Genomic DNA, 14,378 nt, shown 5'->3' with positions numbered 1-14,378 from the left:
TGTAAGTGAACAATATAGTAACAGTTGTGACGGACGAAATGTGGTTTTAATACAAACTGGAATACGAATCAACATTTTAGTAAAACTCGTCGTCATTTGACTTTGAATTCCTGCAGCTGTGTGTGTGAAAACCGGCCACGGACCTTACAGAAAATGAGCAGCAGAAAAAAAGAGACGAAGGAAGTTATCATACAGTGCTCGTCAATGAGTTCATTCGTTTAGAGTTACTGTTTCGTCATTGTTAGATTATAAAATAAAGCTAATTTATTGATTTTAGTAGTAGAGAACCGAAAATATTTTGATTTAAAAAATACGAGAATATGCCGAAAATACGTTTAAAATCAATGGCAATTGTTCATAACTTAAGAAGTTAACAACGTATTAAACGACATCACAGCTACCTTTCAATGTCTAGATATTGTATAATGTGCTTTATATTAAGATGAAACAAGCTCATGAGACGATCCTAATTATTTATTTTTGACGTTAATATGAGTTTTCAGGTATATGAGCTTCGTGGCTTTATTCCTGAAATTAATTGTTACACTATTTTATTAATTACAGTGTTGTTTTTGTAAATTGATAATGCAAAGATAATTGTTTTGTGAATTTGTGTTTGTGTGTACATTATAGTACATTATTCTAAATTCTAGCAACCGTTTCAATCGTACGTTGTTTAGATTTAACAGAACAAAATCTCAACACTCGACCGATTAAAGTGTTAATGCTTTTTTTAAACTTTATCATCAATTTGAATATCATTAATTCAATTTCAGATATTATTTCAGAACCAGGTAGTCTACTTAATATTCGATTTTAAAGCGTCTTAAGCCATTGTCATTATAAAACAGTGTGATCACAAAAATATGATTTCACATATGCACGAGTTGATGTTTTAAATCGAACTTTGTCTTCGATATTTATTTGATAACACAGTGTGTAATGCGTTAACGTTTTTTAATATAGTGACTCATGCCACTATCTTTAGAAACAATAAAGCATTTGGGAACTAATTTCAACTGTTTTTTTTTGCAGTCGACAGAAACAGAGGGACATGTTTGAGAGGAAAAATGCAACAATTGTAAAGATGATAGAAGAGCAAAGAGCAGCCTTAAATAAAGCCCGGTAACATGTTTGAATTAATCTGAATCTTCATATTTGTCAAATAATTCAGAGAACATTCAAATGAGCCAAGGTAATTTGAAAGAAGTCAGTATTGCCCTGTGATTCTTGCCCTGCCCTTACTTAGCAGTGTAAAATTTTGTAATAGTACATTTGCTCACAAAAGTATACCAATAATTTACAATGATAACAACCGCTTTAAACTTATACATGTGTATTTCAGGGACAAAGAAATATCGATGCAAAAAGATATTGACAGGCAAAAACACGAATGTAATGGTTTGAGGTGAGCCTTTGCTACATTGATAAAATGACATAAACTCAGCCTCATTAAATTATACGTATTATCTCATAAAACGTTCGTGATACTGTTCAAATTCTTAAATCAAAACGTACAATACTACGTTTTTTTACTGTAACAGTGTTTTGCAAGAGCCAATGTAGTATATAATGATTGCAATGTGATTCTAGGCCCAGCATGTAGAATGTATATATCAATTTCATGTAATGATAACTTCCAGCATGCATTTGTTTTTTATCTTTAATTTCTCTTATGATGGTAAATAACTGTGTTTATTTCAGAGACAAACAAAAATCGCTGAAGAAAGTAATTGAACAGCTGGAGAAAGAATGTCACGGTTTGAGGTTAGCCTTTGTAACATAGATTAAATGAAATAAATTTAAAAACAAACAAAAATAATTACAGAGCTCAGATCGTGTGACAAGTAAAGTTCTTAATATAAATATATTATACATAAAACAAATATAACAATAAGAAATAAAACATAAGTAAAAAACGGAAAAACGGTTGTTGTTCGCGGAACCAATGATCAGTTCTTTTTTTTAATTCGAGGCTTAAAAATAACCATCTGTAGGAATTATGGTTATTACTTCTATTCACAGAAAGAGCAGCAATTTGCGGCGTACTGCTTTGATAAAGAAACAAAGCGAATTAGATAAAAGAAAAAAAGAACTTCTTTCACTGCAAGCAACAATCAAGTAAGATTTACGAAAATAACAACTAAACAGTCAACTAAATTAAGGGAGATGAATTCTGACAGTGGCTTGTGTTCCTGCATAGCAGACCAAGAACCATACACAAAAAGAAAACCAACAAACCAGCACATGAAATTGTATAATATTAAATGATATGTTTGCATTAATGCAGCATTCATTTTCAAACAAATAAATATGAAAGTATGCATGGTTTAAATACTATGCTTGATCATTAGGATTTTCGGGTGCTTAAAGGTAGTACTGTACCTACTGTTGTTCATTAGACTTAGCACAGACAATGTGCCAGCAAATGAGGATGTATTTTAAGACAGTAGGATGACTTATCAATAGTAATTTTCAATGATTATCAATGGATCCTTCTTTATGCTCACTCTGCACATAATGATACTGAATGATTAAATATATTTCACAATTTAAAACTCATCTTAAGTATCAGAAACGACTGCCTATTTATTTTGATAATTTTAGAGAAAAAGATGAATGCCTTCGAAAGTATTATGACGCACTAAGGTAAGCTGATTCAAATTTATTTATTACGCATCAATGATTAAATAATATATTATTAAAACCTTACCTGTCTTCACATTTTCTCTGTCAATCTTAAAGGGACTGGACACCAGTTAGTCAGAAAATAAGCAAGTATAGTATTTCCTCAAAACCAGCCTATACTTGTTTAGTTTGTTTCCGAAAATAATGTTTGTTTCATGAATTAAGAATAGACGCAACCATCATGCCATCTGTCATCTGATTTCCCATTCTAAAAAGCGCGGGATAGTTTTCCCTTTTATGATACTGAACGTTTCACACTATAACCTTTCAATAAGCAATTCATCCAACTTGCTGTCATTCTCTGCAGTATTAATCTCTTTTGAACGTGTCCATCGATAAACGTCATCACCGATGTTAATTTGTCGAGCTATGTGTTTTTGTTGTTTCGCAGGAGTTTTCCGCTTCCATGCTCTGTCGATCTTTTTGAGGAGCCATGATGTGAGAATACGTAGCATGTGAAAGTCACGTCATGTGTGGAAACATATACCGCACTCTTTTAAAACTTACTGGAACCGACGGGGAAGACTTACCCAGTAGATTTCGAATTTTTTTTTTTTGGCAAAATCTACGAAAGATAAATGTTTCCAATGCGTTGTTCACAAATATATCAATTGCATGTACTAAGTGTTTGTTTTTCACGCAATTGTATCATCTGGTGTCTAGATTCTTTAAAATACAGATGTTTATCAATATCATGACAGCATTGCCAAATTTCTAATATAATGCATATAAAATATAAGCTATTTAGTTATCATAATACCTTGTTTGGTAGAACTAGTCATGAATGCATTAGAAACCAATACCTAAAACCATATGACATCTTGAAGCTTATTTTGGACGAATATTAATACCAAAGGCTAAGATATTATTATAGAATGATTATTAAATTGGACACATACAAAATTGTACGTTTTATTTTGTTGAACTTGTAAATTGCGTTTTGACACTGGATATCGACAAGACAAAAAAACGTGATGGCACGTATCAATAATTTAAAATCATCAGAATGTATCTCTGTTCTATGTCACAAGCATCAGATTGTACGTCGCTTACATTTTTTATAACAATTGTATGCATTCCATTCAGCTAATAGATCGCGCACTTATAATTGTCCATTGTTTTAGGTCAAGTCGATTCAATATTTGTTTAATTGTCGGATATCTTATAACATATAAACATAAGTTTAATCTATAACTGTTTACTGTATCCTCAAACTTATATATGTAGTATAACAGCAAACTAAAGTAGAAGGATGACATTTATTTATGTATTTCTAACCATTTCAGTGAGTTGAAACTTGAAATATCGTAAGTATTAACGTTCTTTAAATATTTGAGAAGCATGTATTTTCGTCACTTTTGTCCGCCTGTCCAAAAGTATTGCCTGAAATGTATATGAAGTTATATACCGTTAAAAATATGTCTTTAAGTTGGATGCACGTAACCTCGTAATTGACCATTACACGACCATTGCTTATCAAGCGGCTATGGAATATAAATGTATAGGTCTTAGAATCATTATACAAAATGTACGATTTCTGTCGAGCAATATTATTTTTTATACAAGTAATGTTTGTGAAAATTATTGGACCCTCGGCGCTGCTTTGGCATTAACATAAGGACGATTGAATGACGTTTGTTAGAAAAGTATGCATTGATTAATAAATGTTGTACAATATGTTGTGAGAGTGAATACAAACATGTTTATTATTCAAACGTCATCAACGTGTTCATGACAAGCCATGAACAACAAAGCGTGAAGTGTTATGGTCATGACGTACGATTGGTTGACCAAATTATGTTTTATATAAACTTCACATGTATTAACTTGACATTATATCTACCGCTCTAAAGGAACAGGGATAATCTGGACAATAACTACAATACATTCACTGGTCTTAGATAAGACAGTTCTCGAAATCGACTGATCCCTCGTTGTCTCGTAAGCATTCAGCTTTCCATCAAATGATTGTGTTTGTAGCGATAGCATACATTTTTCCTTTCATTTATTTTGATACAATTACACCTTAAGGTTAATTTTACTTACTGCCCGAGTTTTAATAAACGTCTGCATTAAAGTTACGGAGGGACAGTTATCAAAACGGTCACTCCAATTTCTACTTGCATTTTACCGTTCAGAGAATGCACATAGGTGAATGGATGGTATACGAATGTGGGTTTAATCAAAATTATGTTAGATAGTCGTCAAAGAACGCAAGCAAAGTGGATCTACTTTGTTAAGGCCACTTTTGCGTGTTTTCAGTTTTACAGTAAATGACAAGAGTATATACGGCCTCGTAAAGGTATTGTGATAACAGTTTTTTAAGAGACGGCATTCATTTATCAGGTGACCTAAAGAAACACAATCGTTAATAAAAAGGGTATCGCAAAACGTACACACTCGATACAAACGGATTAAACATACAATAGCAATTTATATCGGACGCTTGTGAACAATATAACTATGCAAAAGTGTATCATTTGGACAAAAATATGTAGATGACTAATTACAAATACTTGTTTTGAAATTGCATGGAAGTGACGCCTATTTTCTTTTTTCAGGGATATGGAAAAAGAACTAAAACTGCAAACCGAAAGACATAACGAGTAATAATCTTTAGTAAAGTAGTAAAAATTATGCAAAACGAATTTTACATCCTTACATAAAGTGTTTTAAATGTAAGTACATGTATATATACATATCGATATATTTTTATACGAACATTGAAAAAACGTGTATCTGCTGTTACGCAGAATGAAATAAATACTGTGAGATATCATATTGTTTGGCCTCGATCAAAGCCCGCAAAGGTAAAAAAACTTCAATCCTTTAGTTCAGATTTTTAAACATTTTTTTTCTATTTCAGAGAACTGGGACAAATATCAACGTTAAAAGAAGAAAAGGAAAAGCAAGTAACAGATTATATCATTTTACCTTCTGTTGTGCTCGCGGTAAAAGGTTGGCAAATTATAAATACCCTTTTTGAATATCTTACTCTTTTATGTAAAACATCATCAAATTATTTCAATTTAATTGTAAAGAATGAACAAACATGTTTATTACAATGTTGAAGTAATAATCCTCTCACAGGCATTAGCAAACAAAACGTGTTTTGAAAAACGTTGTCAAACTAACATACGAACGTGAACATCAATTCTTCTTAGTGTCTCATAAATGCATATCATTTTGAATTCTAAAAAAATGTTTACAAAATTATTGTTTTTATATTTACCAGCCCGTGATTATTTGTGATGAAACCGCCTGTAAGCATTGAGGACATAATTTATTCATATAAAAGTACACTATATTTCAACATTTTAACAATTTAACACACTATTTGTATAAGGTCACTTTTAAGGCGCATCTGAAAATAAATAGGTCTCGTCATTTTCTGAAAGCTTTTTAACATATATGACTATGCATTATATAATTAAACAGTATAAACTGGTTTTAACAGTATAACGCACATGCATGGTGGTCGAGCATTTACCTCGGGCTTTTACTACTTGAAATACCATCCTCCAGATCAACTTACAACAGTACGGCAATTATGTACTTACAGTGAATTAAGTTTATAAATATTTCAAATAAAGCAAAAAACAACAACTAGTAATTGTGTTTTTATCATAGGTTGCTTGGCCTTGTCTCTTGTCTCCGTTGCAACTTGCAAAATATAAATTATAACAAATGTCCCAATACTTATATTTATAAATTTGATCGTTAACTTACAGTGTCCTTAAACTGTATAGAAGTATAGAAGTTCCTTCTAAAATATAGAAAGTATTAAAAAAAATCCCAGGCCGACTACGTGCATATACTAACTTAAGATTTAATGTGCATGTACATATCCGAAAGACATGTCATAAATTTTGTTTTGTTTGTAACTCAATATTTACTGAAAATGAATACTATTTGTAAATATACATATAAGTAGATCATAGAAAGAGTTCTTAAAACTTTTAAACTAAAAAATATTTTAATTTAACACTTTATCAGTGAAAACCCTAAGATGTACGGCAATGCATATACCTCTATTCCTCTAGATATATGCCACTGAAATGTAAGATATTTCTAAGGAGATAATATACTTTAGTTGACGCGCGAGACTCTTAAGAAAGGAAGATCAAGGAAACAAGATTGATGACTAGCTATATATTTCTACTACTAGTGCTACCGCTGCTGCTGATGCTAATACTGCAATTACAAATACTCAAACAAAATCTAAAGAGTCAGCCAATATTTAACGTGTTTTTTTTGTTCCTTTTTTAAATAAAAGTTATTCAAAGTTAGAGATATAATCCGTTACGAATATGTATTAGGCTGCTTCGACAGCATGACATTTTCGCTTCTTTGTTTACAAATAAAGATCTAGTGTATTCTATTGTTGGCCGGGCCAAGCATCTGTGGCTGCATCATATTATCATAAAGAAAAACCACAATGAGCGTAACCAACTTTAGATCGAAAACTTACGCAAAAACTTCATTCCCTGTGTTTCATCATATTTATTAGGAATACGTCGTGAAAACATGAATTAGTAAACGGGGTCACTTATCTAAGAATCAGTCTATATGACACAAATATTTCCAAGTGCAAATCTGAGATCAACAAAGTTCAAAGTTTACAACACCTTGCTTGTCGAATAATTCACCAAATCAGGATATCACTAAATACTTTCGATTAATTTTCATCAGGAAAATAAAAACCGAGATTAAATTGAAACGTTATTGTTATATCAATATATCACCGCTCTTAGCCAATCTGTAGCATTTATGTAGGTGAATATTTCATTCGTTTTGTGCATTCCCTTGGTATCATGATTTTAGTATTTTGGGTATCAAAACAAACTCGTGAGCAGATTTTGTTTGTGCGATGTTTTTCAAATATGCTAAACAGGAGAAATCATATTATCTGTATGAACAAACACAACAAAAGTAGTATTTTCATAGTTATATTAACGGAATTAGTATATATAAGCGTTAATTATTGTAGTTCAATTTTCAATACCGTTTTTTTCTACTTTACGGGGAATGTATTTCATATCATACTGGCAATAGGTAAGAACAAAGTAACTCTTATTTGAACTTCTAGTTGATGGTATACCATTTGTACAAGACGTTTAAATCGATGTGTGATCGTTCACATTGCGCCTTGAGGACATTTCGGTATTTATTTAAATCAACACACCCATTGCAAATAAAAATCGTTAACCACTTTTTATCTGAAGATGCAGTATACCTAATAGACAGGTTTTTAATAATCTGCATGTTCAGGATATTTCGTAACTATCAGCCTTTATTTGCTATATTTCATTTAATGTTTTTCAGATATATGGAAGGAACGGCCAATAAACAGGACGAATACTGTTGCTTACATGTGTGGCATGACTCACATGCCTCCCTTGAAACGCCTACAGGGACGTATATAAGTATTCATCCTCCTCATAGTACTTTGTTTTCCACAAATGTGAAATCACTGAAGGAGGATATCAAGCACCTACAGAAAATACCAAGCTCTAATATTCCTTTATTTGGTCTTAATGTGGACGCTATCGATGAATGGTACAAAACCATTGTGTACCCTGAACAATTAAGAGATCATTACTGGATGTTAGCAACTGCTCTTACAAAAGGATCCGTGTTTTTTGAGAATGAATTTGCAACGTTCGCTGATAAGGATTATACTTATAATAACGCCACTATTTTTTGCGCTGCAGACGAGTATGCAAAGCAGCAGTTTTCATTGACAACTATTTAAGAGCTAAAGAAAGTGGCTCAAAGACTTTTGGTAAATAAGTACAGAATTACACAAAAAGATTGAACGCTTGCAATAAAAGGAAATACAGTTTAACTAAATACGTATGAGTATTTCAAATGAACGAACGTGGTGTGTTACACGTACGTTACTTATGCAATACGCATTCCGCTTATGATATGTCAAAACAATGATATTATATATTAAGCATTGTATGCGTAAAGAACGACGCAGAAATTTGTTTTATTTCTATTAATTTTTTTAATAACATATGTTATGAAATACACCGGACTGTTTCGTATAAGCAAGTACAATAATATATTAATTGTATAACACTCTCATATAAATGCTTTCGAAAGTAAATATTTTAAACTGTAAATTTTGAATAACTTTGTTCATACAAAAAAAACATATTTGATTTTGTGTTTGTGTGTATGGGTAGAAATTGCTTACATCCTTCTTTATTGGCACCAATTTTTTTATAATTTGGAGAACCAATTTTTAATTTTGTTTAGGTGCGTATTGACTGCGAAATCCTTCACAAATGGGATCTCAAGTGCATGTTACAGGGAATTACACCACGTTCAGGTTACTCATGTTTTTAAAGTGAAAAACATCCCGATTCTCATCAAAACTAAGTGGGGTGTTTTCTTCAGGATCCGAGTGTAAACATGTTTCGCTTTCTTGCTGTAACATTAGCACCACGGGATTTGAAAATGTTTCACCAGAATTGTGATATAATTGATATATTTCACTATCGAGACGCACTCGCTTACAAACATCCTGTGTTTTTCCGTGTTGTACTACTCAGAGATCCCGTGTAAAACCTAGGCTAAAAACCGAAACGCGTTTAAAGGTCCCGAATGAAAACCGAATCGACAGGAGCTCTAGATAGTGCGTTACGATAAAGCTTCTGTTATCACCTGATCAATATTTTTGTTTCGATGGTTTGACAGACATCTTAGCATACCTCTTTTTATACTGCTATGAAAGTGAATATATGTTAAAATTATTTAAGTCTGGAGATCTAGCTCTTGTTGATAAATTCAATAGCACGTTTGGATATATTGATGATATTCTAAGTTTAGATAATCCTGTGTTTACAGATAACATTCATTTGATATACCCTTCACAATTGCAACTTAATAAATCTAATACATCCGTTTTAAAAGCATCCTATTTAGATTTGCAACTAGAAGTAAAGGAAGATATATTGAGCATCAATGATTATGATAAACGTGATGATATATTGCCTGAATATGTACAGATGTAAAAAAAATCAGCTCTCGCAGTAAACTTATGACGCAAAAACTTCTAAAACAGGGCTTCCGATATTTTAAATTAAGGAAAACTTTCTCAAAATTTGTTAATGGTCATTATAATCTCATATTAAAGTACAATAGTAGTCTTAAATCGCTCATTGCTGATAGTATTGCTCATCCCGATTTGTATGGTGATGTTTTAAAGAAATTCGTAAAATTAAAATGTTTCCAGTAGGTAGTTGGGCAGATAGACTTAATAAATTACTTGGATTTTATTTAAACCGTGTATATAAAGGCAATATTTTGAAGAGCACTTGCCTTCTTGTTTTTGAAGATGATTACCTGAAACAAAATAATGGGTTGAATATAGCATCCTTTCATAACTAAACTTTTAGTGCTTTGATTTTTATGAAGAATTTGCTAATTCATGTTATCTTTAAAAACTTTTTTGGCGGACACGTGTTGCTTGACACCGATTGTTTTGGCTGTGACTTAATATTCTTCAAATATTTTACGTTTTCAAATCATTTGGAAGGAGAGAACGGCATATACAAGTCGCTTTTATTTTTAATAATGTTTTTCTTTATTTGTTCCCAGTTTTAGTACAATGATGCTTTGTATTATGAAACTCTATGATCACACAGTTTTAAACCTTTTATTTTATAAGGCAGACTGTGTGTGATGTTTCTGGTTTCTAACAATGACTGCATCGTATCTTTGAAAAGTATTTGCATTAGGTGCTCTGAATTGTTTCCCTCCGTCTGCAGATAGAGTGAGGATCTCTAATCATTGAAGTACTTGGGGTTTACCTTTTCGTTTTTTATTATTATTTGTTGTATTGATAAGTTTCCTCACGTTAATGCATACTTTGATAAGATTTACCTTTTGCGTTTTATCTTTATTAAGAATTGTTGGGATAAGAGGTTTGTGCACATAAACTGGTTTAAACCCCCAGTAAATTTACATTTTACTGACCGTTCGAAGGCGGAACCTAACAATTCTTGATAAACATACCAATATATATATATATATAGTATTTATGCACTGTGCTGTTTGTAGAGTTTTGTGCTGTTCTATGTGTCTTGTTTGTGAATTTGTGTTCTATGTCTTTGGCGTTTGCCCATTGCCACTTAATCGGGTTTATGTTTTAACTTTTTGCTACTGAGCATGTTTCTGTAGCTTTTTGCATATATATTGATGATACTGATTTTAGTTTAACATTTTTCTGTTCAATATGCAATATATTTAATGCTTTCACAGCTTGGAAATCATATTTACTGGCCTAGAGGTTTATCCAATATTATTTTCTAAACTGTTTACTCGTCAAAATGTATATGAAATAACTAATAAATAAGTATTGCCCTTATTTGCTGTTTAAGTCCGTTATCAAAACTACTCAATCCGAGTTGCAACATCCTTCTTAGATGTAGTTATTACCAATATTGAATACTAGCCCAAAGCTACCAATATTACAGGTAAATAGTTGTCTCAACCATTGTTATAATAACTAATGTGCCAATTAAGGTTCCAGCACAATGAGGAATTTAACGTAAACAACGATGGAGTTTACAACGGTGGAGTTAACAAATATGACAACGTTTTGAATAATTGACCAATATTCTCGTGGTTGAAATTGAAGGCATACTTAATTAAATCGTACAGTTGATCGTTTAAAATGAACTACTATTTTGAAACTATTTATTCAATCTTGATATAATGTATCGTAATCACCAACCAATCCGTGTATTGCATATGTAAGTAAGGATGCAAACTGAAGCCATATATCACTTATTAATTGACATACGCAGGTTCCAATACTATAACCATTCACCATGCGAGAAATATAAACGTGTGTCGAGCAAACAACAAGAGTATTATATTCAATTTAATTTCTTAGAAATATATACAGCAGGCGCCGGTGTAAAGACACGTTGACAGTAGACGCCTACGTCATAACTCCTCTTTGAAAATTCACACTGACAACATTTCTATATAAAATTGTGATCAACACAATCATTTACACTTGATCAAAGTTGACATTGTATCAGTCATGGGGTAGATTTACGGTTAATACGTTTTAAATTCGTCAGAGGTCGAACAAACTCACAGTTGTATCTTAAAAAAGCGACTTGTACAATGTTACTAGAAATAGTCACTATATCGGCAGGCCGATACGTATGCAGGGTTCTAACAGCTGATAATTGTTAATCCTTTTAAAAATGCTTCTTCTGTCTTTTATATGTACATGTAAATGATTTTTACACTGACATTTGTCATCAAATTTATAAATATGAACAGCCGGTTGTAAAGTAAACATAACTATCAGAGATAAAAATTGATAAACACCGCAGTTTGCGATTTTATCATACATACATGAGTGGCGAGTAAACATTGAATGTCAAGATATCGTTTGTTGAAGGCGAAAACGTACCTCATCATTTAATTGCAGTTTTATAATTGAGTATTGACAATCATTAACTTAAAGATGGCATCAAACAATGAAACTCCTGTAGTCACTGGCGTAACAACAGAAGAAATCGATGCAAGTCCCAACGAAGGGAAGATTACCACGTTGAAAATATCTTAGTCTAGAGTTCTTGCCCTTTTTGAAAAAAACAACACTTTTAGATATATTGACGATATTCTAAGTTTGGATAATCTGGTGTTTATAGTTAATATAAACTCGATATACCATTCACAATTGCAACTTTATAAATTTAATACATTCAATTTAAAAGCATGCTATTTAGATCTGCAACTTGAAGTTCGGGAAGATAAATTTAATCTTAATGTAAATCGTGATGATTTTATTTTTTGAATAAGAATAATCACCCTTCTTTAGATGGAGATGTTCCTAGTTCACCATCATCTGGTGTTTAATTGCACAGTTGATAAGATTCGCTGGAATTTGTACATATGACAACAATTCCAGCTCTATCAGTAAAGTAATGATATAACAGAATTTTAGATATCATTTATTATAATATTATATCAAAGTACAATCGGAGTTAAATTGCTGATTGCTAAAAATATTTTTCCCGATTTTTATGGAGATGTTTTAAAGAAAATTCGTAAAACTAAAATGTTTTCAGGAGCAAGTTGGGCAGAAAGACTCAATGAATTGCTTGGAATTTATTTAAACCTTGGATATAACGGCAATACTTTGGCGAGTACAAGCCTTTTTGTTTTCTGATGAAGAATTCCTCAAACAAAATATAGGGCTGAATACGGCGTCCTTACATAAATAAACATTCAGTGCTTTTTTTTTAAATTCATGTTATCTTTTACACTGTTTTTAACTGGCTAAGCATAATAAATATATTCATTTCCACTACTTTCGTTTTGTGAATCCATAAGCCGCGTTCGTTCATTTGTTTATTTAGAAAGTAAACTATCCCAATCGATTGAATGACAATTGCTAATTATACACAAAGGTTTTGTTAAACAAATATTAAGCAACTTGCTTTTCGTCTGAATAAATCATTGTCTTCTTTGCAAACGACTGACAGTTAAAAACTATATTTGAGATGGTACTGACTGTGAGATAGCACTGACTTGTTTTTTTTTTTTAAAGTTCACCCTACTTTCGTTTATAATATATGAAAGGCGTGTTTGCGTAATATCGACCCGTAAAGCTATTACCATGCGAATTTACAATTAAAATTTTATGTAAGTTGGGAATTTAGAGTTTAACAAAAGGTTGTCCTACAATTAAAGATAGAACATAAGAAAAGGTCTTCTAATCCAAAACCAATATTTAAGACAGGGTCAGACGATGCCGTAACTAACCTCCAGACTTTAATACAGACATATAATTCACCCTCATCAATTCGAAGCTTCCACTCTTTGCCTTTTGAATGATACCTATGGGGCTAAATCAATGGTGTGCAATAAAGTCGAGAGTCCCGAACAATGAATCTTACTGCAACTTCTCTTGTACCGCAAGGAACTCGTACAGGTTCAAGTACAAGTAATAATGCGAAACATCTAATGTTAAAAAACGAATTAGAAAAACTTTCATTTCACATATGATAAAGATGGAGGCATTCTTCTACGATGACTCGTAATCCTTAATATGCAGGTTGAAAGCAGACTGCCAATTGTATTCGGTTTCCGATTGTTAAATCTGATATAAATATCATGTATGATAATAAATACTTCTGAACGCGAAACAGTGTCAAATAAAAAAGCGTCCTTATACGATAAACCCATATTGCACAAAACAAACTTTATTTGGTCTTAATGTAAACAAGATCATCAAAATGATTTTTTTTTTATTTTGTTAACCAGGAGATTCCTCCTCAGTTATTTTTTTCAATGCACTATGAAGGTAAAATATCTTTTACTTACTTAACATAGTGATTATCATATCAAAATAAGTGTTAAAGCTGCACTCTCGTAGATCGAATGTTTTAAAAACTGTATCTTTTTTTGTCGACGAACGAGCAAATTTATGCGAAAAAGCATGTCATATAACACTGCTAATAAAACATGAGATTGAAGATTTTTATATCAAAGTTCACAATTTGATGTTTTAGACGTTTTTCTAAAACCGTTTAAAACATATGCCATCTGAATTTTGTTAGCCATCTTTTATCACTGGTTTGCAGTTATTTAGCAAAACATTTGCTCATTCCAAGACAAACAATAAAACATGTTGTAAAAACGGAAAAATG

At 31.8% G+C, this 14,378-nt stretch overlaps 1 protein-coding gene across 6 annotated transcripts in view; it reads left to right on the top strand.

Annotated features, from left to right (window-relative positions):
* Positions 1 to 11,059, top strand: part of LOC128222092 (GRIP and coiled-coil domain-containing protein 2-like) — a 149,554-nt gene extending 138,495 nt beyond the window's left edge. For 5 of the 6 annotated variants that reach the window (XM_052930925.1, XM_052930924.1, XM_052930921.1 and 2 more), the window contains 9 exons: positions 1,036 to 1,125; positions 1,346 to 1,408; positions 1,705 to 1,767; positions 2,026 to 2,121; positions 2,608 to 2,649; positions 3,975 to 3,995; positions 5,250 to 5,294; positions 5,555 to 5,596; positions 8,014 to 11,059. In XM_052930925.1, coding sequence (XP_052786885.1) covers positions 1,036 to 1,125; positions 1,346 to 1,408; positions 1,705 to 1,767; positions 2,026 to 2,121; positions 2,608 to 2,649; positions 3,975 to 3,995; positions 5,250 to 5,294; positions 5,555 to 5,596; positions 8,014 to 8,443 — 892 coding nt within the window. In that variant the 3' untranslated portion in view covers positions 8,444 to 11,059. Of the gene's footprint in view, positions 1 to 1,035; positions 1,126 to 1,345; positions 1,409 to 1,704; positions 1,768 to 2,025; positions 2,122 to 2,607; positions 2,650 to 3,079; positions 3,170 to 3,974; positions 3,996 to 5,249; positions 5,295 to 5,554; positions 5,597 to 8,013 lie in introns of those variants that run through there. The other variant, XM_052930927.1, reaches the window with a different exon arrangement.
* Positions 11,060 to 14,378: the final 3,319 nt, after the last annotated feature.

The sequence above is a fragment of the Mya arenaria genome, chromosome 16 (assembly GCF_026914265.1).
Source record: "Mya arenaria isolate MELC-2E11 chromosome 16, ASM2691426v1".
Lineage (NCBI taxonomy): Eukaryota > Metazoa > Mollusca > Bivalvia > Myida > Myidae > Mya > Mya arenaria.
The sequence above is the reverse complement of the archived record's forward strand: the minus strand, read 5'-3'. Positions and strand labels throughout refer to the sequence as shown.